General features: G+C 43.9%; 2 protein-coding genes across 6 annotated transcripts in view; one reads left to right on the plus strand and one right to left on the minus strand.

The window, feature by feature from the left end:
- Nucleotides 1-5005, plus strand: part of LOC143289014 (uncharacterized) — a 5088-nt gene extending 83 nt beyond the window's left edge. Inside the window, exons 1-4 of the mRNA XM_076597781.1 lie at nt 1-54; nt 600-708; nt 1763-1865; nt 3254-5005. The exon at nt 1-54 is cut by the window's left edge and continues 83 nt beyond it. Coding sequence (XP_076453896.1) covers nt 24-54; nt 600-708; nt 1763-1865; nt 3254-3343 — 333 coding nt within the window. The 5' untranslated portion in view covers nt 1-23 and the 3' untranslated portion in view covers nt 3344-5005. The remainder of the gene's footprint in view (nt 55-599; nt 709-1762; nt 1866-3253) is intronic.
- Nucleotides 5006-5217: 212 nt separating this feature from the next.
- The window catches only part of LOC143289013 (uncharacterized), a 29813-nt gene continuing 10030 nt past the window's right edge, over nt 5218-25000 (minus strand). The window contains exons 2-8 of one of the 5 annotated variants that reach the window (XM_076597778.1): nt 19001-19150; nt 17196-17364; nt 16605-16717; nt 10921-11062; nt 9414-9548; nt 7443-8786; nt 5218-6439 (exon numbers count right to left, since the gene is read on the minus strand). In XM_076597778.1, the coding sequence (XP_076453893.1) occupies nt 8472-8786; nt 9414-9548; nt 10921-11062; nt 16605-16717; nt 17196-17364; nt 19001-19113 (987 nt within the window). In that variant the 5' untranslated portion in view covers nt 19114-19150 and the 3' untranslated portion in view covers nt 5218-6439; nt 7443-8471. Of the gene's footprint in view, nt 6440-7426; nt 8787-9413; nt 9549-10920; nt 11063-16604; nt 16718-17195; nt 17365-19000; nt 19154-25000 lie in introns of all 5 variants that reach the window. The other 4 variants (XM_076597779.1, XM_076597775.1, XM_076597780.1 and 1 more) reach the window with 4 other exon arrangements.

Here is a 25000-nt window from a genome sequence, read left to right on the forward strand (position 1 = left end):
TTTTTAGAAGTGGAAATCGTGGAATGGCGACATCAGGAGACATAAAGTACAATGGTGATAATTACTGGTTTTTTGTTGTTGTTGGAGTTTTTGTTGTTGTGTGTGTGTGAATCTGGACACAAAATCGCAACCACTTTACAGTTTGGTTTCAGAATTACACTGTATAAACGAAATGTTTGTTGCGCATCAGTTGTGATGGCAGGCAGAATGAGAACAATCCATGGATTGGTCGGGGATGTGCAGCCTTTTCATGGAGGGGTATGGGGGTGGGGCTGGGGGTACACTTACTCATGTTAGTGTGCATGAAATGAGATGGTGACTCTCTGTGTGTGTGCGTGTGTGTGTGTGTGGTTAGGCACAAACATTAGAATGTTTGCATATAAAATCATATAAACACATGATATACAGTTCTAAGCACACACACACACACACACACGCACGAAGAACTTTTGAAGCTGAGTTGGCTTTGGAACCATACAAATACCTCGAAAAACAACCAGTGCATTCAGTTAGATTAACCAGCAATTTTGATTGAATACTAACCGAAGTTGATGGATAAAACATCTGTCAAAGATGATATTTTCTGTTTGCACTTGCAGTGACCTGCGGAGTACTTGAAGAAGAAAAGAAAAGCATCACTTTGATGTATACAGTTCCTGATCCCAAAGATCATATAACTTGGGACTGGATTCATAAACTGTCGGAGGAGTAAGTACCAGTTTCTATTAGAGCTACCCACTGTGATTTGCTGTGTTCTGGATATAAACGTAGATTGAAAATTTCAGGTACAGATGTTGGTCTGTCAGACTGTAGATTGCAAGATTTATACCATGTGTTGAACTTTTAAAATTGTTAGTTATACTACTTATAGGTATTGTGGCATCTTGACAAAGTAAACGTGGGTTTTTTAGTCACTGTGCTGGATTTAATCATATTTCCATCAAGTGACAGACTCATTAGCAATATTCTCACAGTGTCAAGGTATAAAATTTATTACTGTCAGAGTTTCTCATATATTTTTACATCAAATACACTTTGCACTTTGAGTTTGACAAATGCACATGTCTGTTTCAAATAAGATCAAGTGGGAAAAGGCTGTTTAGATTTCTGTTGTGATCATGAGTATTGATAATGTTATCTAATGAGAATGACTTGGTGAAAAGCAGTTAATGTTTGATTGGTTTACTTTCACTCCAGTGACACACCCTGTGACATTGAGATTGATAATGATCATAACGACATGGTAGAAACCCCCCAACTTTTGTGCCAGTGGCACAGGCTCTCATATTGCCCAGGATTTTATTGTGACCATGACATGAGTAATGATAATGATTTGGTTAGGAAAACAATCAACATGTGATTTATTAATTGATTTAAAAGCAGTATTCCATTAACACATGTAGAAGAACCCTCTGCAACAAGAGATATCTCTAGAAAATTTTGAAGCAAAATATGTGTGTGTGTGTGTGTGTGTGTGTGTGTGTGTGTGTGTTGTGCCTGCATGTGTGTGTTTGTGTGACTGAAGCTAGTCTGAATGACACAGGAAACGAATGATGAGTACCTGACTGCAGCTGAAGTCAGCTGTTTCCAGGTATGCATATATGCAGCCTGTTGTGCAAACTACTTTGTGTTTGTTAAGTGCTTAGAGCTTGGTCTCTGACCAAGGAAAGGTGCTTTAGAAGTGTATGAACAACTACTACTACCACTACTTCTACAATTGCTATGAGTTGTCATTATTCTAATTGATTTATTTATCTTCCAGTGGCACCAGCTGTCATGTGGCTCAGATGATTGCTCAGGACAGCAAGCGAGGTCACCGATCAAGACCCATACCTGACCCAGTCTTCAAAAAACTAGGATCTAGTGTGAGAAACATTTGTGTGTGTGTGTGTGTGTGTGTGTGTGTGTGTGTGTGTTATCATTGACAAAGTGTTGTAACATGAAGAAAATCCCAGATCAGGAAATGATTGTCAGGAGAATTGTTAATAAATATCTTGGCAGTTCATTTGTTTGAGATGCAGATTTGTGAAACCAGTCTAAAATATTTGTGTTATGTGAAAAAAATATTCTGTTTTATTATTTTTAATATATGTTAGGTATAACAGGGTGGCTTTCAATTCTGAAATACCTGTAGCCCAGAATAGTGATAATTATCGAGACTGACTCTTACTCTGACCTTCCTGACAAGAAGTATGTGTGATGTTTACAATTACAATCAAAGATATATATACTGTTTTACATTCACAAACATACTTATATACAAATGCTTTCAAGTATCCAATCATAAAAGTAAGTCAAAACATACATAAATAATAGAAAACATGTATACACAAACAAATGATATTGAAGTACAAAAATGTAATTGAAGTGTCACAACCCCCCCCTCCCCCCTCAAAAAACTTGACACATGCTCACAAATGGCATGTCCATAGTAAAAACCACACACACGCCACCATGCACACACACACACACACACACACACACACACAGACAGAAGATCAAGAAGCTCATATACATGCGCAAACACACACACACACACACACAACACACACACACACACACACACACACACACATATGCTGCACATTGAGAATCTCATTGCCTAAAATTAGTGACTACAAAGATGGTAAGCAGAACAAATAAGATGATTTTTGTGAGATTTTTTCACTTGAATTGGGGAACCTATGTCACATACTGACAAGAGTAATTTCTTCCATATGAAATTTCTGGGCCAAGAGTGAAGAACAAATCTAATGTTTTAATTCTGTCACATACGCAGTGGAAATTATTTGCTTTTTTTTTCTTTTACAGGTTTCATCACAGATTTCTCTCTTTATAATATATGATATACATTGAATGTAAAACTCATTTTTATGTGATCATGATGTTCACAAACACTTGTTCATCACTAAAATTTCACCTACGGTATTGTTCTTAATTTATTACAGTCATCAGTATTTTTTTTAATTCAAGGACTACCATTCAGATGATTTGAAATGCAAAACAGTAACACCAGCAACAACAAACCTACAGATTCCAGGGGTGAAAAAACAACAGAACAAAATAACTCACCCTATCTCACAACACTAGAAATAGGTGTTGTCGTTAGTTTGCCCTTATATATATATATATATATATATATATGCAAATTATGCAGTAAAAAACAGCAGTTAGAATTTTCTATATGTGTTATTTATTTATTTCTTTAATTTTGTGCGTGTGTGTGTGTGTGTGTGTGTGTGTGTGTGTGCAGCCGAAGAAGACTCGCGATGGCATCTACTACAAGGTGAAAATGTCCAGAAAAGATGAAGTCAGCATTGAAGAATATTTCAATGCATCTTGAAGCTGTTTCCTTGGTATTATTATCTGTTCCAATGTGAACTCTGTGTGTGTGTGTGTGTGTGTGTGTGTGTGTGTGTGTGTGCTGTTTTTGATAGAATATGTGAACCATATCATAACTCAGGATTCACAAATCTGTGCAGAAATACAGAAATAAGTTTTTGTTCACTGTGTGAAAATAATGCACTTGCATACAAACACAGTGTCTCTTCATTCATTTAAACATGCTCACACACTCTTACAATGTCGTATCATTTTGAAATATCAGCATGATATGTGATAATACAGATCAGTCACAGAAACCTATGCACGTACCCTATACCCTCCACAATTCCCCCTCCCTCCTCCACCCCTTACACACATGCACACATTGTGTCCAGATACACTGAGACCTTCACAATAATCTGCCTCTAGGTCTGATGTGAACATCAAACAAGATTGTGTGTGCATGCACATATGATTTTGTAACTGTTGTTTGTTACAGATGTAGACTTGATTTTTTTGAAAATTCTTATTGAAAAAAAAAAGAAAGAAAAAAAAGAAAAAGTTTCTTACAATGTATGTGATTGCTGTGTTGATACTGCATGGATCACCATTTTTTTTTTCTCCAGTTCCTGATATGTTTTTCAGTGTTTGTTGTCACATGAATACAAATGATCAGTGTATTTCCTTGTTTTTTTAGTGATAGGGGGGTGTGGGAGGGTGAGGTGGTGTGAGAGGAGGGGGTGGAACATCCAACCAACCTTTCTGATGTTGCAAGACTTCTGATCTTTTTTGTTTTTTAGTGTAACCATTGTATTCAGGCAATACATACTTGTTCATCTCAAGGAAATGGCCAAAACACAAAGGTCTTTCAGGACTGACAATCTAGATGAGTGTATGAAATGCATTTTTTTATGTTGCCTTTTTCATCAGCAGACTTGTCAACAAAATGTCCCTTCTGTAGAGATAGTAAAATATTCTTGTATCTTGTCATTTCTTGAACTGTAAATGCAATGAGTTTGTTTTGTTTTGAACGGTTTCTTATTAAGAAGGACTGGGAGAGAGTGATGATAGTGGTAATCTAATAACTGCACCTGTAGACATGATGAGGATGAAACGTGTGCATGTGTATTTCTCAAGGACATTCAGTAGTATCACTAGTATGACTAGAATCTCTGCTACAAGACAGTGAGCATCAGCAGACAAACTTTGAATGGAATTCAAAGCCTGTCACAAAGAAATGAATTAATGTATGGTTTCTGCTGGAGACAGAGATATTTGGCATTATTAACGATATTTAATCATTAATGCTTTATTTTGTTTCAGACTGAATTCTGTTTCGATACCTTTATTAGCAGTGTTAGTGTTATTATTATGTTTCAGAAATTATGCAATTTATGGTCACTGATTGGATACTCATATAACTGTATGTTAAATCTGCAATAATTATGTTATTGCCTCACTAGTAACTTAAACACAAGCTGTATGTAAATGTAAAAGTGTTCTGCAAACATTATTTGTGTTTGTTTTCCTGATTTGCTCACTTTGATGAACAGTTTGTAATTGTAGGTGAACGGATGTGATGAAGAGGTGGCATATTCACATACCGTTTTGTTTTGAATGTGGTCAGTATGTGATTAATACCTTGTATTGATCGATAACATCTTATATTGATTTACAATAAAACTCTGTTTTTAACGTTGAGTGAACAATTTTTGTTTTGTATTGCACACATTCTAGTTTGCTGTATCTCTGACATATGCACATATGGCAGTGATGGGTTGCTGTTATACTGAAGAGATGTGGCCAAGTTCAGGCGTGAAGTGTATGTCTTAATGCCAAAACAAAGTAAAACATAGTGAAAAACTGTTGGTTTATTTTTTAAACATCAGAATGCCAATATAGAAATCTGTGTACCATGAGAATACTCACACCTGTGCATGCATGTACATACCCACAAACATGCACAAGAACACACACACACGCTCACACAAACTGATTTCATGTTATCAATATGGCTGTAATCAGTGTTCTTGATTTCACCTTTCAGTACTTTGTGAGGTAAGGCCACAACAAAAAAAATCACAAGAAAGATTGATGATAAAGGTTAAAGATCTACACACAGTGTACATCACTCCAGAACTTAGAACTCAGTACTCAGAAATGCCATTCCAGCCACACACTACTTTCTCCATTCTTTGTTCAGTCAGCAAGTAAAATGATTAGAACTCATACAAGCCAATTCAAGAAATGAATGAAAAAAAAAAAAAGATTCAGGTGGAACACAATGATAATTTTACAGCTTGAAAAAAGCAAATATTGTAGGATTATCCTTAAATGGCATGTAAAAGAAAACTCAAAACTCCCATTTTAACGGGCAATGACAGGCAAGTTGTGCATTGTCAGTGAAATCAGTTTGTAATTATGGTACATGTATGAGGTATGTAAATTGTCAACATCAATGGTAAGATTTGAACATATCATCATTATTGATCAGAATCAACATTAATGTATTGAAGACATCAACAGCAAAAACTTTTTGGCAACATTATATACAGACCAATATTTTGATTTTTTAAATTTATTTTAAAATTCAGCAAAATCAGGATCAACCAGCACCTCTCTGTTTATCAATCTAGTTTGTCCCTTCTTTTGTTCTTGACTGTGAGAGAAAAGTTTTATTCTGTTCACTGACTGAAGAATAGTCAGTAATTAGAGGTTAGAGAAATGTTTTATTCTGTGCACTGACTGAAAAATGGCCAGTAATTAGAGGTTAATGTTAAATGCCCCATACCCGGTCATGGCCCTTGGGGCTGTGATTTCATTTTTTCCAGGGCTTGGAATAGGGGGGCGGGGCCTAGTCCTCCCCTGCGTTTCATTTGTAACTATCCCTGTCAGGTACCTATTTGTAACCTTCCCTGTCAGGTACCTATTTGTAACCTTCCCTGTCAGGTACCTATTTGTAACCATCCCTGTCGGGTACCTATTTGTAACCTTCCCTGTCAGGTACCTATTTGTAACCATCCCTGTCAGGTACCTATTTGTAACCATCCCTGTCGGGTACCTATTTGTAACCTTCCCTGTCAGGTACCTATTTGTAACCTTCCCTGTCAGGTACCTATTGTAACCTTCCCTGTTAGGTACCTATTGTAACCTCCTTGTCAGGTACCTATTTTAACCGATGGCAGTTGGGGGACCTATTGGACCAGCAACCGAACTCCTATGTCAGTAGCACTGGATCACAAGTCCCCCGCCCCTCTGGTACTTTCTTAAACCATCATCAGTGAGGGGTACCTTTTGTAACATGCTGTCAGGTTGTTTGTCTTCCGCAGGCCATGTTAACATCCTGTCAGTTCCTATCTGTAACCTCCCTAAGAGGACTATTGTTTCCTGTCAATTTTAGGACATTCCTGTCAGACAAGCCATGTGGCTAACCATTGCTGTCAGGGTACCTACAGCACTTAACCCAACTGTAGTCAGGACCTTCAGTATTAGTTTCCTTGGTGGTTCCTATTTTGAACCATTTCTGTTCATGGTTCATTTTGTACCTTTCTCACTGTCAGGTATTATTGTCTATCCATCCATGTCAGTACTCATTATTTAGTAAACTTGAAAGCCGGGTGGGACGGTACCTATTGTAACTATCTGTCATACAGTAGTGTGGAAACCTTACACTGTCAAGTCATGTATTTGGTTACCAATCCTTAGTTCCTATTTGACCTTTCCCTGTTGGGTTACCTAGGTTGTAAACAGACCCGTCTACAATAACCTTCAACTGCAGGCATCCAGTTGGTAAACATCCCTGGTGCATGTACCTGTTTCAACCTTCCCTCAGGTAACCACTTGTAACCATCCCAGTACAGGTACCATTTGTCCAACTCCCCCCTTCTAACTTTATTGAACCTTCCCTGCAGGACCAATGTGCCTCCTGTGGGTATGAGTTTGTAAGCCTTCCCTGTGGTACCAGTTTGTATGCCCATGCGTGGTACATCTGCAGCCTCCTATATGATACAACTCCCGGTCGGAGCGTTTGTAACCATCTCTCAAGTTTGTACCATCCCTCGACAGGTTAGCTTATGTTGTACCTCCCTTTTTTGAAACTTACCTTCCCTGTCGGGTACCTATTTGTAACCTTCCCTGTCGGGTACCTATTTGTAACCTTCCCTGTCAGGTACTTATTTAAACCTGGATGGGTCAGGAAAATCACAGGGAGGCACCTTTCACAAGGGCACAGCACCATACCGAAACACGGCGTGACTGATCACTGATGAGCACTGGATCACAAGTCCAGCCCCTGCCCCACTCTGCTGTGACGGTTCCCTAAACACCATGCAGTGAGTGAGGGGTACAGACGCTGTTCACTGCTGTTCCAGCCGTTGTGTGTCTTTCACAGCAGGCATGGTTCAGCATGCAGTGATCAGTCTGCACGCTTTGACACACCCGTCAAGCAGGAAGGCAATTCAGTTTCAGTTTCAATTTCTCAAGGAGGCATATCACTGCATTCAGACAAGCCCATGTGCGCTACACCACATCTGCTAGGCAGATGCCTGACCAGCACCATAACCCAACATGCTTAGTCAGACCTTGAGTGCATGCATATATAGTTGTGTACCTATGAGAGTGGATTTCTTCTACGGGATTTTACCAGAGGAAAACACTTTTGTTGCCATGGGTTCTTTTTCAGTGCGCCATGTTCGTGCTGCACATGGGACCTAGGTTTATTGTCTCATGTCTCATCCAAATGACTATATTCTCAGTTTGATTTTTCAGTCAAAGTTGGAAAAAAGGGCGAGAGTGGGACTGGAACCCAACGGTTAAGAGCTCATCTGCCAATACAGGAGTGCTGGAGAAACAATACATACACAATATACAAAGTCATGCTGATTTGCCTGTTACCAATTCGCTTATTCCTGATTTGCCTTTTCCCAGTTTGCCTATCACCAAGGTGGTGAAACAGGAGACACAGTCACATACTCTCAACAACAGGCCATCGAGGGCGGGTGGTGTGATCACAGAGCAGGTGAATCGGACCTGCTCCATAATCAAACACAAGTTACACACCTCAGCAGATGAGTCACACTCGAGTCACACACCAGTCACAGCCCAGTCACACACACGAATCACACATCCCCCTCCCCACCCCCACCTTCTTAACTTTGACCTTCCGAACCACCACCAGCACCACCACTGCTGCCCTGACTGTGGGTTTGAGTCTGGGCGTGGCTGTCTGCCTTGTGGTCCACCAGGTTGATGCGATGGCTGGACATCTGCATGCCGTCCACCCGACCCTCGATCACAAACTCCACGGCGTCGGAGCGGGTGTCACCATTCTCGTCCTCAAGGTGCGTGCTCTTCGGAAACAGCTCAGACAGGTTGCGGAGCTTGAAGAAGAAGATGGTGTCTCCCGCCTTGTTCTTGACGAAGGCACGTGCTTCCTTGGCCGGCATGGACATCCTGACCCACACCTGGACGATGGGAAGGGAGGGACGGAAAGAAAGAAAGGAAGTTTAAGTGTTGTTACTGTTATCATTATTGTTGTTATTATTATGTTATTATTATAACCTGTGGGTTTTTTTATCTTGAGAAAAAAAATCATCATCATCACAACCATCATTACCATAATCACCATCGTCATCACCACTACCATCATCATCATAATGACAACAACGATCACCACAATCATCACCATCACCATCTTCATCATCACCATCACCACCATCACCATCTCCACTATCATCATCATCACCACCATCACCACTATTATCATCACCATCATCATCATCATCACCATCATCATCTTCACCATCATCATCACCATCATCATCACAATAACCTTGGAGTCAGCCAGGAGTTGTTTTTCCTCCATGTCCACAGTAGCTGTGTAGTGATGTCATCGTCATCATCATCATCATCTCGATCATCATCATGATCATTTCCATCACCAGCACCACCATCATCATCACCATCTCCATCATCATCATCATCACACAAACCTTAAGTCAGCCAAGAATTGTCGTTCCTCCATGTCTACTGTAGCCGTGTAGTGATGTCATCATCATCATCACCATCTCCATCATCATCATCACACTAACCTTGAAGTCAGCCAGGAGTTGTCGTTCCTCCATGTCCACAGTAGCAGTGTAGTGGCTGTGAGCGGCCACAGTGATGTCACTGGTGGCTGACGTGGTCAGCGTCTGTTCAAACGTCTCCCCTGTCGTCTTCGTCACCTTGGCAACCACAGGAAATAAAATAATATAAATAAGATAAAATGAAATAAAATAAAAGAAACTAACAGGTAAGAAGAAATGAAGGAAAGAAAGAATATGTCAATCTCAGTGCCAGCTTCACCATCCAGCAAGATCTTGTCCAAACAGGCAGATGGGCCTGGGCGAAGACACAGCCACACACACACACACACCACATCACAGTTATCAACTCATGCATGTCAGTCTCGGTGCTTAGGATCTGACAATATCTTAGGAGGACAGGTAGACAGATACATGCAGAGACAAAGACACACAGAGTGTCATAAACAGATAGACGGACAGATGGCGCTACGACAAATGCATGTCAGTTTTGTTGCTGGCTTTACCATCTGAGAGCATCTTGCACAGACTGACAAAGGCCGGCAGAGACACACACACACACACACAGACCCACGTACACGGACAGACACAGATAACACCGACACACCCATATCAGTCAACTTTATCACTGTTCTGGCAGCATCTCAGTTTTGCTCAGATAGAGAGCGTGAGAGAGGCAGAGACAGAGAGACAGACAGACAGAGACAGAGACAGACAGATTATCAAATACACTGACAACAAATGCAGACACACAAACACAGAGAGACTCACATTAGCCTACACAGACAGACAGACAGAGACCGCAGTGACAGACCCACAGACAGACACAGACACAGACAGACACACACACACACACACAGAGGACACATACCGACACCTTCATGTCAATCTCAGTGCTGGCCTTGCCGTCAGCCAGCATTTTGGGCAACACACACCACTACTCTAAAAATAGATGGACAGCTCACTGGCCCAGGAAAGCTGAAGCCAACTGGACGCCATACTGAGACTCGTATCCGGCTGTCAGTCCGTTGAGAAGTCGTCTACTAACTGGTGGTAGTTTCTGAATTGTAACCGTCTATCTTCGATGAAATCGTGTTATGCTTGCCCCCACGACATGCAATGTTGTGTCTTGATTGACATCTGCCAATTGTTTATTTACCAACGTTTTACAGGAAAACAGTGCAGTGACACGTAGCGCAAACTTGCTGTGGAGGCATACACAGGAATGTCAGCTTAACTAACGCCGCGAACAAATGAAAGCTTGCCGTGAAGCAGTCATCGTAGCCAGCTGAGCGCTCGGCTACATATATGAAATTACCACTTCGCTGTAGTGACATGAGTAGCAAATGGCTGACTGAACACTTCCGCTGGCTTCAGTTAGCAAAGGGGCTCAAAGAAGGCATGCGCTATCCACCTATTGTTAGAGCAGTGGGCACACGCACGCACGCACACACGCACGCACACACACACACACACACACAAACAAACACACACACACACAGAGGACACATACCGACACCCTCATGTCAATCTCAGTGCTGGCCTTGCCGTCAGGCAGCATTTTGGGCAGCCCCAGACTGAAGTTGGCCTTGGCGCCCACCGTGAATCCTTTCTGGAAACTCACCGTCATGGTCGACTTGCGGGTCTTCTCGCATCTGAAGGAATCAACACACAGACATGAGGTCTTCTGTGTGGTCAACGTGGAGTGATGGCCCAGGTGGTAACACGTCCGCCCAGGAAAGGAGAGAATGTGAACGCAAGGGATCTAGTCCCACACTCGTCAGTATCTTCTCTCCCTCCACTAGACCTTGAGTGGTGGTCTGGGCGCTAGTCATTCGCATGAGATAATAAACTGAGATCACGTGTGTACAATACAATACAATACAATACAATACAATGCAGAGTCGCCGCGGCAGGATCGGTTACGCGTTTTCGATTCAAGATCGATCTTGATACACCTTGACGTTTTGTTGTTCTTTGTGTCTGTCTGTCTGTCTGTCTGCCTTTTACTCAAAGCACCGGGTGCAGAAAATACACAGTGTCCATGTCACCAGCGGTAGGATCGGACAGGCGTTGGTTGGACTTGTGACCCAGTGTTCACCAGTCACCAGGGTTCGAGGCCCCGTTTCGGCATGGTGTTGTGTCAGGGAAAGGCGCTTTACTCCGATTTTCCTCACTCCGCCCAGGGGTGAACGGGTACCTGACCGGTTGGGGAAGGTTCAAACAGCGGAAGGGAGGGTTTGGCTCCGACTTCCTAAGCCGAGCCCTAGACTCGGTGGGTTTGAATTCACTGCCCAGTAAAAGGCTGTGGATGTGACCTCAAACCTTTTTTCATCAGCCTTAAATCTTCACATAACCGTGGTGATTCAACAACAATATGAAAAAAAAGAACGAGAACAACGCGACCAAGTCGACGACGAAGATGACAACGATTAAGACGAGGCGCGCGTCTGCACACTCATGTAACGCGTGCGAAGATTAATACCACAACAATATACGCAAACGCGTACGCGCGCGCACACACACACACACACACACGCACACACACACAGCCCACCCTTCCCACAGAGCCATCCTCCCACACACACACACGGAGGCCCCCTCCGCTCCCCCTAACCCCCATTAAAACACACGCACACACACATACACACACACCCCTTCCCACACACCCCTTCCCACAGATCCCCCTCCCACACACACATAGAGGCCCCCTCCGCCCCCCCCCCCACACACACACATTTACACACACACACACATACTTACACAGACACACACAGAGATATACAGACACAGACACACACACAGATACACACAGTGGAGGGATGGCCTAGCGTCCGCCCAAATGTTAGGCCATCACTCCACACTGCCCACAGTAATAGGCCGCTGGAGAGGTCCGTGAGGCGCGTCACATGATCTGTGCTATCGAAGTTGATTGGTCATCGAGATAGGCAGAACGTACGAAACAGCCGACTTCTTTTTCGACTTTTTGGTTCATATATTTTTTGTATTGCGCATACGACGGCAGTTCATTGTACAGAATTTGGTTGTAATCATGGAGACTATCAGCTGAAGAAATGGCGGACAGCACATGTTTGCTGCTTTTGTTTTGTCGATCGCCTTTGGTGTTGCTCGCGATGTCGAGAACAAGTTAGCTGCGCATACCCATGATCCAAGATGGCCGCGGAACTTTCCAGCGGTCTGTTACGTTATATTTCTTTGTCGTCCTGAAAGTACTACATGTAAGCCAACAATAACGTTATTCTCTCTCTCTTTCTTCTCTCTCTCTCCCTCTCTCTCCTTCCCTCCTTCTACGGCTCTGTACTATACCCCCCCTTTCTCTACCACCCGGCCTCTCCTCCTCCTCTTCCTTCCCCCTTCTCTGTACCACCCCTCTCTCTCCTTCTCTTCCTCTCCCACCCCCTCCTCTATACCACCCCTCTCTCTCCTCTTCCTCTCCCTTCCCCCTTCTCTATACCACCCCTCTCTCTCTCCTCTTCCTCTCCCACCCCCTTCTCTCTTCCTCTCCCACCCCCCTTCTCTCTTCCACCCCTCTCAATCCTCCTCTTCCTCTCCCACCCCCCTCCTCTATACCACCCCTCTCTCTCTCCTCTTCCTCTCCCACCCCCCTTCTCTATACCACCCCCTCTCTCTCCTCTTCCTCTCCCACCCCCTTCTCTCTTCCTCTCCCACCCCCCTTCTCTCTTCCACCCCTCTCAATCCTCCTCTTCCTCTCCCACCCCCCTTCTCTATACCACCCCTCTCTCTCCTCTTCCTCTCCCACCCCCCCTTCTCTCTTCCACCCCTCTCTCTCTCCTCTTCCTCTCCCCTTCTCTCTACCACCCCTCTCTCTCCTCTTCCTACCCTCCTTCTCTCTACCACCCTCTCTCTCCTCTTCCTACCCTCCTTCTCTCTACCACCCCTCTCTCTCCTCTTCCTACCCTCCTTCTCTCTACCACCCTCTCTCTCCTCTTCCTCTCCTACCCTCCTTCTCTCTACCACCCCTCTCTCTCCTCTTCCTACCCTCCTTCTCTCTACCACCCTCTCTCTCCTCTTCCTCTCCTACCCTCCTTCTCTCTACCACCCCTCTCTCTCCTTCTCTTCCTCTCCCACCCCCTCCTCTATACCACCCCTCTCTCTCCTCTTCCTCTCCCACCCCCCTCCTCTATACCACCCCTCTCTCTCCTCTTCCTCTCCCACCCCCCTCCTCTATACCACCCCTCTCTCTCTCCTCTTCCTCTCCCACCCCCCTTCTCTCTACCACCCCTCTCTCTCCTTCTCTTCCTCTCCCACCCCCTCCTCTATACCACCCCTCTCTCTCTCCTCTTCCTCTCCCACCCCCCTTCTCTATACCACCCCCTCTCTCTCCTCTTCCTCTCCCACCCCCTTCTCTCTTCCTCTCCCACCCCCCTTCTCTCTTCCACCCCTCTCAATCCTCCTCTTCCTCTCCCACCCCCCTTCTCTATACCACCCCTCTCTCTCCTCTTCCTCTCCCACCCCCCCTTCTCTCTTCCACCCCTCTCTCTCTCCTCTTCCTCTCCCACCCCCCTTCTCTCTTCCACCCCTCTCAATCCTCCTCTTCCTCTCCCACCCCCCTTCTCTATACCACCCCTCTCTCTCCTCTTCCTCTCCCTTCCCCCTTCTCTATACCACCCCTCTCTCTCTCCTCTTCCTCTCCCACCCCCCTTCTCTCTTCCACCCCTCTCTCTCCTTCTCTTCCTCTCCCACCCCCTCCTCTATACCACCCCTCTCTCTCCTCTTCCTCTCCCACCCCCCTTCTCTCTACCACCCCTCTCTCTCCTTCTCTTCCTCTCCCACCCCCTCCTCTCTACCACCCCTCTCTCTCCTCCTCTTCCTCTCCCGCCCCCCTTCTCCATACCACCCCTCTCTCTCCTCCTCTTCCTCTCCCCTTCTCTCTACCACCCCTCTCTCTCCTCTTCCTCTCCCCTTCTCTCTACCACCCCTCTCTCTTCCTCTCCCCCCCCTCTCTCTCCTCCTCTTCCTCTCCCTCCCCCTTTCTCTCTACCACCCCTCTCTCTCCTCCTCTTCCTCTCCCACCCCCCTTCTCTATACCACCCCTCTCTCTCCTCTTCCTCTCCCACCCCCCTTCTCTATACCACCCCTCTCTCTCCTCTTCCTCTCCCACCCCCCTTCTCTATACCACCCCTCTCTCTCCTCTTCCTCTCCCACCCCCCTTCTCTATACCACCCTTCTCTCTCCTCTTCCTCTCCCTTCCCCCTTCTCTATACCACCCCTCTCTCTCCTCTTCCTCTCCCACCCCCCTTCTCTCTACCACCCCTCTCTCTCCTTCTCTTCCTCTCCCACCCCCTCCTCTATACCACCCCTCTCTCTCTCCTCCTCCTCTCCCACCCCCCTTCTCTCTACCACCCCTCTCTCTCCTCTTCCTGCCCCCCTTCTCTCTACCACCCCTCTCACTCCTCCTCTTCCTCTCCCACCCCCTTCTCTCTACCACCCCTCTCTCTCCTCTTCCTCTCCCACCCCCTTCTCTCTTCCTCCCCCCCTCCTCTTCCTCTCCCTTCCCCCTTCTCTATACCACCCCTCTCTCTCCTCTTCCTCTCCCACCCCCCTTCTCTCTACCACCCCTCTCTCTCCTTCTCTTCCTCTCCCACCCCCTCCTCTATTCCACCCCTCTCTCTCTCCTCCTCCTCTCCCACCCCCCTTCTCTCTACCACCCCTCTCTCTCCTCTTCCTGCCCCCCTTCTCTCTACCACCCCTCTCTCTCCTCCTCTTCCTCTCCCACCCCCTTCTCTCTACCACCCCTCTCTCTCCTCCTCTTCCTCTCCCACCCCATTCTCTCTTCCTCCCCCCCTCCTCTTCCTCTCCCACCCCCCTTCTCCATACCACCCCTCTCTCTCCTCCTCTTCCTCTCCCACCCCCTTCTCTCTACCACCCCTCTCTCTCCTCCTCTTCCTCTCCCACCCCCTTCTCTCTACCACCCCTCTCTCTCCTCTTCCTCTCCCACCCCCTTCTCTCTACCACCCCTCTCTCTCCTCCTCTTCCTCTCCTCCCCCCTTCTCTCTACCACCCTCTCTCTCCTCCTCTTCCTCTCCCTTCTCTAACCACCCTCTCTCTCCTCTTCCTGCCTCCCTTCTCTTTACCACCCCTCTCTCTCTCCTCCTCTTCCTCTCCCCATCCCCCCTTCTCTCTACCACCCTCTCTCTCCTCTCCCTCCCCCCTTCTCTCTACCACCCTCTCTCTCCTCCTCTTCCTGCCCCCCTTCTCTTTACCACCCCTCTCTCTTCCTCTCCCCCCTCTCTCTCTCCTCCTCTTCCTCTCCCTCCCCCCTTCTCTCTACCACCCTCTCTCTCCTCCTCTTCCTGCCCCCCTTCTCTCTACCACCCCTCTCTCTCCTTCTCTTGCTCTCCCTTTTCTCTACCACCCTTCTCTCCTCCTCTTCCTCTCCTCTCCCCTTCTCTCTACCACCCTCTCTCTCCTCTTCCTGCCCCCCTTCTCTCTACCACCCTCTCTCTCCTCTTCCTCTCCCACCCCCTTCTCTCTTCCTCTTCCTCCCCCCTTCTCTATACCACCCCTCTCTCTCCTTCTCTTGCTCTCCCTTTTCTCTACCACCCTTCTCTCCTCCTCTTCCTCTCCTCCCCCCTTCTCTCTACCACCCTCTCTCTCCTCTTCCTGCCCCCCTTCTCTCTACCACCCTCTCTCTCCTCTTCCTCTCCTACCCCCCTTCTCTTTACCACCCCTCTCTCTTCCTCTCCCCCCTCTCTCTCTCCTCCTCTTCCTCCCTCCTTCTCTCTACCACCCCTCTCTCTCCTCTTCCTCTCCTCCCCCCTTCTCTCTACCACCCTCTCTCTCCTCCTCTTCCTCCCCCCTTCTCTAACCACCCTCTCTCTTTCCCTCCCCTTTTTTCTGCCCCTCACTATCTGTGCCATCCTCTCTTCACGTTATTTAGTTAATCCCCAGTATTTTTTGCTTTGTTTTGATATACTTTTTTTTATATAAAAATCTTTCTGATTGTTTCTTTTTTTTCCCTTTCAATGCTCATTGGATGTTACTATTTTTTATACTGTTTTTCCGTATATTGTACATATGTCTTTGCAAAATTAAAAAAAAAAGGTTAAAAAAATCCTAGTCATTCTCGAAATGTGTTTTTAGAAGCCCAAAAACCAAACTTGGGACGAGAGAGAATATGGGCGAGTGGGGATTTCTAACAGAATTAACACTCACTTGAAGTTATAGGTCTGTTTCTCACTCGTGCTGTTTTTGAACTCTGTCTCCAAGCCCACGTGCTCTGGGGAGGTCTCCGTCTTGTGCGCGAGCTCTCGCCGTTCTAGGTCGCTCTGCAAAGAGATATGAATTAAGACTGGGTGACTGCTGGAGTGAGCGAACGAACAAAAGAATGAGTGAATGAATCAAGCAAGGAAGGAAGGAAGGAGGGAAAGAAAAAAGGAACAAACACTTTTCAGCTTCTACTATCACCACTGCTGCGACTGCAGTATTGATGCTATTGCTGCAGTTATATTTGCTTCCTGCTTTTGTTATGACTATCACCGCCACCACCATCACCACTACTACTACCACACACACATGTAATGCGTGCGAAGATTAACACCACAACAATATACGCAAACACACACACACACACACACACACAAGAAGAAGAAGAACAAGAACAACAACAACACTAGCAGCAGCAACATCAAGAGATGTTTTGACATAGAAAATGATACGAGACACGTAAACAACAACAACAACACACACACGCACACACAAAAACACACGCACGCACGCACGCACACACACACACACAGGTCATACCCGAGTTTTCTGCTCTGCCCCGCGGTTGCCGTTCTTGTCGTCGGGTTTCTTGTTGTCTTTCTTGTCGTTCTCCACCCGGAACAGCTTCTCGTCGGTGACTTGAAAGTGAAAGTAGTTCATGGGCACCTCCACCGTGAAGTCCTTCCTCCTCAGGAACAACCTCTGCCACCTGGGGGGGTGTCCGGTGGTGGTGGTGTTATCATCATCGTTATCATCATCATCGTCATCATCATTATCATGAAAATAATGCTGATGCTGATGATGATTGCTAGTAGTGGTAGTAGTAGCAGAAGTAGTGGTCTTGTTGTTGTTGTTATATTACGTTCTTCTTCTTCTTCTCCTATTATCATCATTATTATTATCATTATTATTATTACTACTACTATTATTATTATCATAAACATTATTATAAAACAACACTAATTACTACTAACAGTAGGCAAGTAGTATCAGTAAGAAATAAAACTGGAATAAAAGAAATGTTCAAATACAAACTTAAAATTTTTTTTTTTTTCAAAACCGTGCAGCAACAATCACAACTCACACACCTCTCCCATCTCACCGCCAATACCCCCTGAACAAACACACACACACACACACACACACACACACACACACACACACCGACGAATACACAAGCACGAAGACGGTCTGGGAAGGAGAAGATTTTGTAGTATGAAACGTTGAACAAATATGCTTTTAAGATTAGGGTTGAAAGATTAAACAGCGGAGCAGTGTGAACAAATATGCTTTAAGATTAGGTCTGAAAGATTAAACAGCGGAGCAGTGTGAACAAATATGCTTTAAGATTAGGTGTGAAAGATTAAACAGCGGAACAGTGTGAACAAATATGCTTTAAGATTAGGTCTGAAAGATTAAACAGCGGAGCAGTGTGAACAAATATGCTTTAAGATTAGGTCTGAAAGATTAAACAGCGGAACAGTGTGAACAAATATGCTTTAAGATAAGGTTTGAAAGATTAAACAGCAGAACAGTGTGAAGAAATATGCTTTAAGATTAGGTGTGAAAGATTAAACAGCAGAACAGTGTGAACAAATATGCTTTAACATTAGGTTTGAAAGATTAAACAGCGGAAGTGTGGAGAAATATGCTTTAAGATTAGGTCTGAAAGATTAAACAGCGGAACAGTGCCTTACACTTGATGGCAGAGATTTCCCAATCCAAGGTCCTTTGTGAAAATTGTTTGGAAACCAGGGGACTAACGACAGACTATACCAGCGGAACAGTGTCTGATAGTTTGTGGTAGAGATTTCCGAAACGAAGGCCCGTAGTGTTCAAATGTTTAGAAACCATGACAATTACGACGGACTATACCAGCTGAACAGTGTCTGATAGTTTGTGGTAGAGATTTCCGAAACGAAGGCCCGTAGTGTGCAAATGTTTGGAAACCATGGGACTTGCAAGATTCGAGATGTAATATTTACTTTCCTTTCACCAGTTTTGCGACAAACTCTACAAGCGGAACAGTGTTTGATAATCTGTAGTCGAGAGTACCATAACCAAGGCGCAGATTCGAGATTCAATATTTAACATTTACTTTCCTTTCACCAGTTTCGTAGAGATTACCAAAACTAAGGTGCAAAAAACCAGTGTGCAAATGTTCGGAAACCAGGGGACATGCAAGAAGACTGAAGACTTACAAAACCAAGGTGCGAAAAAAAAAAAAAAAAAAAAAAAAAGAGAGAGAGAGAGAAAAAAACAGTATGCAAATGTTGGGAAATCACGGGACTTACAAGGAGACTGACGACCTACTGCCCTTTCACCCCTTTCTCGACAGACCGTACCTGCTCTTGGAGTGGTAGAACATGTGCCAGGCAGCGTCCGCCACGTTCTGTTCAACATCGATGATGAGGGGGTTCCGGTCCACGGCCCTCTGACTGCTGGAGCACGCCCCCATCCCGTCACGCCTCACCGGTGTCCGCAGGACAATGACACTGCTGGGGAGGAAAAGACCAGATACAACAGCTATGTGGGAGTGTCGTTTTGGGGAAATAACTAATACAACTGTGATGTGGGAGTGTCGTTTTGGGGAAATAACTAATAAACAGTGATGTGGGAGTGTCGTTTGGGGAAATAACTAATACAACTGTGATGTGGGAGTGTCGTTTTGGGGAAATAACTAATACAACTGTGATGTGGGAGTGTCGTTTTGGGGAAATAACTAATACAACTGTGATGTGGGAGTGTCGTTTTGGGGAAATAACTAATAAACAGTGATGTGGGAGTGTCGTTTGGGGAAATGACTAATACAACTGTGATGTGGGAGTGTCGTTTTGGGGAAATAACTGATACAACAGTGATGTGGGAGTGTCGTTTTGGGGAAATAACTGATACAACAGTGATGTGGGAGTGTCGTTTTGGGGAAATAACTGATACAACAGTGATGTGGGAGTGTCATTTTGGGGAAATGACTAATACAACTGTGATGTGGGAGTGTCGTTTTGGGGAAATAACTAATACAACAGTGATGTAGGAATGTCGTTTTGGGGAAATAACTGATACAACAGTGATGTGGGAGTGTCGTTTAGGGAAATAACTGATACAACAGTGATGTGGGAGTGTCGTTTTGGGGATAACCCCCAGATACAACAGTGATGTGGGAATGTCGTTTTGGGGATAACCCCAGATACACCAGTGATGTGGGAGTGTCGTTTGGGGAAATAACTGATACAACTGTGATGTGGAAGTGTCGTTTGGGGAAATAACTGATACAACTGTGATGTGGGAGTGTCGTTTGGGGAAATATAACTGATACAACAGTGATGTGGGAGTGTCGTTTGGGGAAATATAACTGATACAACAGTGATGTGAGAGTACTGTTCTGGAAAAAAGCCCAGACACAACAGTGATGTGGGAGTGTTGTTTGGGGAAAACCCAGATACAACAGCTATGTGGGAGTGTCGTTTTGGGGATATAACTGATACAACAGTGATGTGGGAGTGTCGTTTTGGGGATATAACTGATACAACAGTGATGTGGTAGTGTCGTTTTGGGGAAATAACTGATGCAACTGTGATTAGGGAGTGTCGTTTTGGGGATATAACTGATACAACAGTGATGTGGGAGTGTCGTTTTGGAGAAAAGCCCAGATACAACAGTGATGTGGGAGTGTCGTTTTGGAGAAAAGCCCAGATACAACAGCCATGTTGGAGTGTCGTTTGGGGGAAAACCCCAGAAAGAACAGTGATGTGGAAATGTCGTTTTGGGGAAATAACTAATACAACATTGATGTGGGAGTGTCGTTTTGGGGAAATAACTAATACAACTGTGATGTGTGAGTGTCGTTTGGGGGGGAATAACTGATGCAACTGTGATTAGGGAGTGTCGTTTTGGGGGAAATAACTGATACAACAGTGATGTGTGAGTGTCGTTTGGGGAAATAACTAATACAACAGCTATGTGGGAGTGTCGTTTTGGGGAAATAACTAATACAACAGTGATGTGGGAGTGTCGTTTTGTGGAAATAACTAATACAACAGTGATGTGGGAGTGTCGTTTGGGGAAATAACTGATACAACAGTGATGTGGGAGTGTCATTTGGGGAAATAACTGATACAACTGTGATGTGGGAGTGTCGTTTTGGGGAAATAACTAATACAACTGTGATGTGGCAGTGTCGTTTGGGGGAAATAACTAATAGAACTGTGATGTGGGAGTGTCGTTTTGGGGAACTACTGATACAACTGTGATGTGGGAGTGTCGTTTTGGGGAACTACTGATACAACAGTGATGTGGGAGTGTCGTTTTGGGGATATAACTGATACAACAGTGATGTGGGAGTTTCGTTTGGGGAAATAACTGATACAACTGTGATGTGGGAGTGTCGTTTTGGGGATAACCCCCAGATACAACAGTGATGTGGGAATGTCGTTTTGGGGAAATAACTGATACAACAGTGATGTGGGAGTGTCGTTTTGGGGAACTACTGATACAACAGTGATGTGTGAGTGTCGTTTTGGGGATATAACTGATACAACAGTGATGTGGGAGTGTCGTTTTGGGGAAATAACTAATACAACAGTGATGTAGGAATGTCGTTTTGGGGAAATAACTGATACAACAGTGATGTGGGAGTGTCGTTTGGGGAAATAACTGATACAACAGTGATGTGGGAGTGTCGTTTTGGGGATAACCCCCAGATACAACAGTGATGTGGGAATGTCGTTTTGGGGATAACCCCAGATACACCAGTGATGTGGGAGTGTCGTTTGGTGAAATAACTGATACAACTGTGATGTGGAAGTGTCGTTTGGGGAAATAACTGATACAACTGTGATGTGGGAGTGTCGTTTGGGGAAATAACTGATACAACTGTGATGTGGAAGTGTCGTTTGGGGGAATAACTGATACAACTGTGATGTGGGAGTGTTGTTTTGTGGAAAACCCCAGATAAAACAGTGATGTGGGAGTGTTGTTTTGAAGACCCCCCCCCCCCCCCAGATGCAACCGTGATGTGGGAGTGTCGTTTGGGGAAAATAACTGATACAACAGTGATGTGGGAGTGTCGTTTTGGGGATAACTCCCAGTTACAATAGTGATATGAGAGTGTCGTTTTGGGGATAAACCCCAGATACAATAGTGATATGGGAGTGTTGTTTTGTGGAAAAATCCAGATACAACAGTGATGTGGGAGTGTCGTTTTGGGGAAACCCCCAGAAACAACAGTGATGTGAGAGTGGTTTGGGGGAACAACAACTGATACAACAGTGATGTGGGAGTGTCGTTTTGGGGAAAACCCCACACACAACAGTGATGTGGGAGTGTTGTTTTGGAGAACCCCCCCAGATGCAACAGTGGTGTAGGAGTGTTCTTTGGGGGGAAACCCAGATACAACAGTGATATGGGAGTGTCGTTTTGAGGAAAACCCCAGAAACAACAGTGATGTCCCCCAGATACAACAGTGATGTCGGAGTGTTCTTTGGGGGAAAACCCAGATACAACAGTGATGTGGGAGTGTCGTTTTGGGGAAAAACCCACAGACAACAGTGATGTGGGAGTGTCGTTTTCCCCTCATCCCCTCTCCTGTTCCGGGCTGCACGAGGCGATCTGTGCAGCGCTAGAGGTTAAGAATGTTCCTCAGTATATGAAATTTACCGTGGAGTTGGAAACATCCTCAACGATAGACAGACTTAGCGCTGCTTAGTCCGCTCATGCACCCCACCCTTGTCAGTGTCAGAAATCATAGTTGATTTCACGGAAGTACAATTGTATACAAAATGATTTCTGTTGAAAATGACTGGAGTGTCTTTTTCCACGGAGAAAAAAAACAAACAAACAACTCACCTCAGTGGTCAGTGTCTAAAATCACATGTGCTTACACGGAAGTACAATTGTGTACAGAATGATTATTTCTTTATTTTACTGAAAATGATTTCTTCGGAGACAGGAATAGAAAGAAAAGGGGTGGGTGGGAGTGGAATGGGGTGGAATAAAACAGGGAAAGACAACTCGCATTCTTCTGCACAGCAAAAAAGAAAAAAAAAAGGAGCAATGGATAGGTTTCAGTGTGGTATCAAGGCGACTGGAATTTAACCAAGAAAACTAAGCGTGGTTTGAAATAGGAATTTGTCCCAGAAAACAAAATCCGTTTTTATACAATACGTATGTAAAAGCAACATTAGGGGCAGCGTTTGACACTAATGTAACTAAGTAGGATGCCAGCACGATGCAGCAGAAAAGCGAACATTTAACGGGCATATGACTGTATTAGATAAACTTTGATGTCGGTACAATAATTATACATCACATATGTTAGCAAGAATAGCCGATGGCGCGTTCAGACAATCTAAATCACGCAATACGACATCCAGAACAAAAGAATTAATATCATCCGTAAGACTAATTACACATGATACACTTGTCTCTCTTTTGTCTCTCTCTCTCTCTCTCTCTCTGTGTGTGTGTGTGTGTGTGTGTGTGAAAGTCAAAGTCAAAATTTTTTATTTCAAGATGGAAATTGAATAAGTAACGACAGGTTTAAAAAAATTTTTTTTTTACATCAAGCCATCTGAAAAAAAAGAAAAATGAAAAAAGAGAAAAAAAGAAAAAAGAAAAAGAAGAGAAGAAGTGGTGAGATACATAGAACAAAGCACACAAAAGTACCAGAAATATTGTTACGTGCATACACGAATCGTGTGAAAATGAAATACACATTAGCATTTACAACACATCTACAGCACATCCCATTTCGCATACACATACACCCTCTTACAACACCAAAGGCATATACAAAAATTTCACAATTCATGAATTTGGTAACTAACAGATATAGATTTGTATTATTATTAATCTTTTAGACAGTTAATAAGATGATTTTTCATGATTTTCTTAAACACATTTTTATAAGTTATATCTTTTAAAACGAGTGGAAGGTTATTCCATATATTTCCACCAGAGTATAGGAAGCTGGATTTATAAAGGTTGTTTCTAAGTCTAGGTATACATAACATATGGTTGTGTCTGCGGTCATTAGTTTTAAAAGTTTCTGTAATCTTTTGGGGAGCATTTCCATATATCACATTTTGCATGCAAACAGCCTTGTTGAAGAACAGCCTGTTGTGGAAAGATAATACATTAAGTAGTTTATAATCCATATGGGTCAAGGAGCTTGACTTCAACAATACTAATTTTAATGCTCCTTTATACATACGATGAATAAATTTTAAGTTTGTATTGCTGCAGTTGTCCCATAAAGTTGATGCATAATCGATGATTGGCAGAACATGAGCACAGAAAAAAAACTTTCGTGAATGAACATCAAGGATCTTTTTTTTTTATTTTTGCTAACTGACGTGTTTTGCTAGAGAGACGTTTTCCTAAGTAAGTTATATGGTCAGTCCAAGAGAGATCTTTGTTAATAAAAACACCAAAATTTTATGTGATTCTTCCTCTTCAATTCTGTTTACTCTTAGGAAAAGTGGTTTGAATATGTGTTTCATCCTTTGTCTTTTTTGTCGTGCTGCTACATACATACATTTAGTTTTCTGTGTGTTTAAAGGCATATGATTTAATTGTGTCCAATTACTAAGTCTCTGAATGTTGTCTTGAAGATCATCTGTGAGTTTACAGGCATCTGAATTGCTTGAATACTGGGAAGTGTCATCTGCGAACATTTCACATTTACATGTCATAGAACAAGGCAAGTCATTAACATAAACAGAAAATAATATTGGCCCTAAGATGGATCCCTGTGGTACTCCGTGTTTGATTTAATTTTGAGGTTTGATTATTTACTGCTACTGTTTCCTCTCCGAAAGAAAAGATTCTATAAGATGAGTAAAATCTGGTGTTAAGTTATACACTTCTAATTTACGAATTAACAACGGATGACTGATTACATCAAAGGCTTTTTTCAAAATCTATAAAAAGAAGACATGTGAAATTATTTTCATTAATGTTATGCAAAATGCTGTCAGTGGATTAGATTACTATTGACAAGATAACTATACAAAACTTTTTGCAAGTGTTTTTCTATAGGTTTTGATTGAACAGACAAAACAGATATTGGTCAATAGTTTGATGGATCAGAAGAATCACCTGATTTGTAGGGAGGAATAACTCTAGCTTGCTTGAAATTGAATCTTAAAGGAAAATACTTCTCATGAATACACAAATTCTAAAGATATGTCAGTGAATCAACAATAAAAGGAGAAGAAAGCTTTAATATTCTTCCATCCAACCCGTCCAAGTCACGAGTGCCAGACTTTTAACAGTGATAAACTCTTACTAACATCTAAAACCGTCATCGGTTGGAGACTAAATGGAACATTAATTTCCTCTGAATT

Source organism: Babylonia areolata, chromosome 13 (assembly GCF_041734735.1).
Source record: "Babylonia areolata isolate BAREFJ2019XMU chromosome 13, ASM4173473v1, whole genome shotgun sequence".
NCBI lineage: Eukaryota > Metazoa > Mollusca > Gastropoda > Neogastropoda > Buccinidae > Babylonia > Babylonia areolata.